Source organism: Mangifera indica, chromosome 5 (genome assembly GCF_011075055.1).
Source record: "Mangifera indica cultivar Alphonso chromosome 5, CATAS_Mindica_2.1, whole genome shotgun sequence".
Taxonomy (NCBI): Eukaryota; Viridiplantae; Streptophyta; class Magnoliopsida; order Sapindales; family Anacardiaceae; genus Mangifera; species Mangifera indica.
The window spans coordinates 1943522-1945953 of NC_058141.1; the positions used below are offsets into that span (position 1 = coordinate 1943522).

The following is a 2432-nucleotide window of genomic DNA, read 5'->3' on the forward strand; positions in this document are numbered from 1 at the left end:
GTCCTGTCTCCAGGCTCTTCCATGGTAATGTCATAAGCCTCAGCCGCGCACGATCATAACTCTTTGTCGTCCGCTTTCTCGGTCCAAGTGTGGGCCCCACGATTCCGCAGTTGCATGCTGGATCTGGGTCCTTAAATTCGAAAATCAGATGATCCACAGCCCACGTGCGCTTCACCACTTTTTCGTTATCTTATCCTTCCATCAAAAAATCTGATTTTGACTTATTCTGAACCACCAATGAGAAAACGCCACGCGGAACTACGAGCACTACAGCTCCACACGTAAACATTTCCGAAAAGATTTTGAAACGATCAATTCAAAAACATGTCCAAAACCGTCAAATCATCAGGAAGAAACCGTCAAATACCATTGATGTCCGAAACCACGTCACCAATCCGCGTGAAACTACTATAATCTAACGTCCGCCGTCGGATCGTTCCACAAACTATTATCCCCAACCGTCGGATAAGTGACTAAGCACTTCTCATCCAAGCTGCCGTTATTCCCTCTATCATAACCTAAAATAAAATACAACCCTTTTAAATCCCCACACTACCCTTCTTCAAGCTCACACCAAACAGTCCCTTAACAGACTTCTCTTTCTCAAAACCCTCATGGCTTCAACGGAAGATTCTCTCAACCCACCTCCACCGCCACAGCAACAGCCCATTTTACAACCGCCGGCGCAGCAACAACCGTCTACTCTCCTGCAATATCCGGAGGTACAAAAATTTACAATTTTTCAGACTTTTACTTGAGATAATTGTGTTTTTTCTTGAAGTGGGATGATAGTTTTTTATTTTTGAATAATTTTGTTTATATTAGATGATTATAGCTGCAATTGAAGCGTTGAATGAGGAAACAGGCTCGTCTAAAGCTGCAATCTCGAAGGAAATGGAGTCAACAAACCTGGATCTACCAGCGGCCCACTCCACACTGCTCTCTCACAACTTAAACAGGATGACAGAGAGTGGCGTGCTGGTTATGGTGAAGAACAACTACATGAAGCCGGACCCCAACGCTCCACCCAAGAGGGGACGCGGCCGTCCGCCGAAGCCCAAGGCGCCTTTGCCACCTGGAACCGTGATTTCCCCACCCAGGCCACGTGGACGTCCACCTAAGCCCAGAGATCCGTTCGCTCCACCGAAAAAGATGAGCTCAACTGGGAGCGGAAGGCCACGTGGAAGACCTGCGAAGAAGGTCAAGACAACCCCCGCTACTGCGCCTGCAGCTGCGACTAACACTACCGGTGCCCCTAGGGGAAGAGGACGGCCGCCGAAGGTGAAGCCGGCAGTGGCGCCGGTGGCTGGTTGACGGACGAAAAAAAAGTTAATGTAGTTAATTTCTACTAATTGATGTTTTAGATTAATGTTATCATTAGTTGTGAGTGTTGTAATGGAGAAGTAAGAGGTGTAATGTAACTGCAATTTGCATGTAAAAATTACTCAGCAGCTGATTAGGCCTTTTTATTGCTCTTTTCTCCAATAATACTTTTTCTAATAACAAATTTATATAAATACTAGGATAAATATATGTGGCATTATATCATTGGTAGGATGGTTTGAACTAAATAAGCTGAATTTAAGTTAGTGTGTTGAAGCTTTGTTCATTTAATTTTTTGATAACTTTGTTTATTATTATTGTTATTATTTTCTCATAATATCGTTCGTTTTATGTGCAACTTTTAATTGATACCAAACATAAGTTTGAACTGAATTTAGGTATTATGGATTTGAGTTGAAACTATGATAATTCTGTATTATATTGTATATTAAAAATTTAATTTTTTTGTATTATAAATAGTTTATCAATTTGAGAAGGCTTTATTTTTTAAATAATAATAAATTATAAATAATATATCATCATTTTAGAAGATGTCATAAATATCTTATAAAATTTTATATTTGGCCAAAAGACTTGTTTTAATCTAAGGTTTGGTGAATTTTCAAACTTATACTTGTTAATTTTTAAAAATTTAAATACTTATTTTTTATTAAAATTCACTGTTAAGACTAAAAATAAAAATGTTATTTAGTTAAAAATATTAAAAACTAAAAATTTATCATCTTTTTTCTAGGTTTAAAATCTAACAATTTCTTCTAATCTAAAGTTTGAAAAGTAATCATTTTTTCCTTAGGGTTTTCTTTTCTTCTTTGGGAAGCATTTCAGTTCTAGTTAGCCTAGTATCTTCCTCTTTCACTGATCTTCAAATATTGGTGGCCACTTTTATCAACAAACCATCCATTTTCAATGACCGTTTTCCCCTCACCCACTTGTCGGATGCACTCTCATTTCTCTCAGATCAGATGTGAACATGACTGTCTTTGTTTTCTCGCAGATTGGACACATTATCTCTCAACAAAGACAACTATCTTTGTCATGTTCACTTCATCTTCGTCTTCGTGGTTGGTTGTATTCAACCTTCATGGTAA

At 38.4% G+C, this 2432-nt stretch overlaps 1 protein-coding gene across 1 annotated transcript; it reads left to right on the forward strand.

Moving 5' to 3' along the window:
- Window positions 1–534: 534 nt before the first annotated feature.
- Window positions 535–1471, forward strand: LOC123217380 (HMG-Y-related protein B-like). Its single transcript, XM_044638385.1, has 2 exons — window positions 535–722; window positions 826–1471. The coding sequence occupies exons 1-2, from the start codon at window positions 615–617 to the stop codon at window positions 1312–1314; spliced, it is 597 nt and encodes a 198-aa protein (XP_044494320.1). The 5' UTR covers window positions 535–614; the 3' UTR covers window positions 1315–1471.
- The last annotated feature ends 961 nt before the right edge of the window (window positions 1472–2432 follow it).

Coding starts and splice junctions, on each gene's coding strand:
- LOC123217380 (XM_044638385.1), top strand. CDS start 615: ATGGCTTCAACGGAAGATTCTCTCAACCCACCTCCACCGCCACAGCAA. Junction 723..825: donor CTCTCCTGCAATATCCGGAG/GTACAAAAATTT, acceptor TGTTTATATTAG/ATGATTATAGCTGCAATTGA.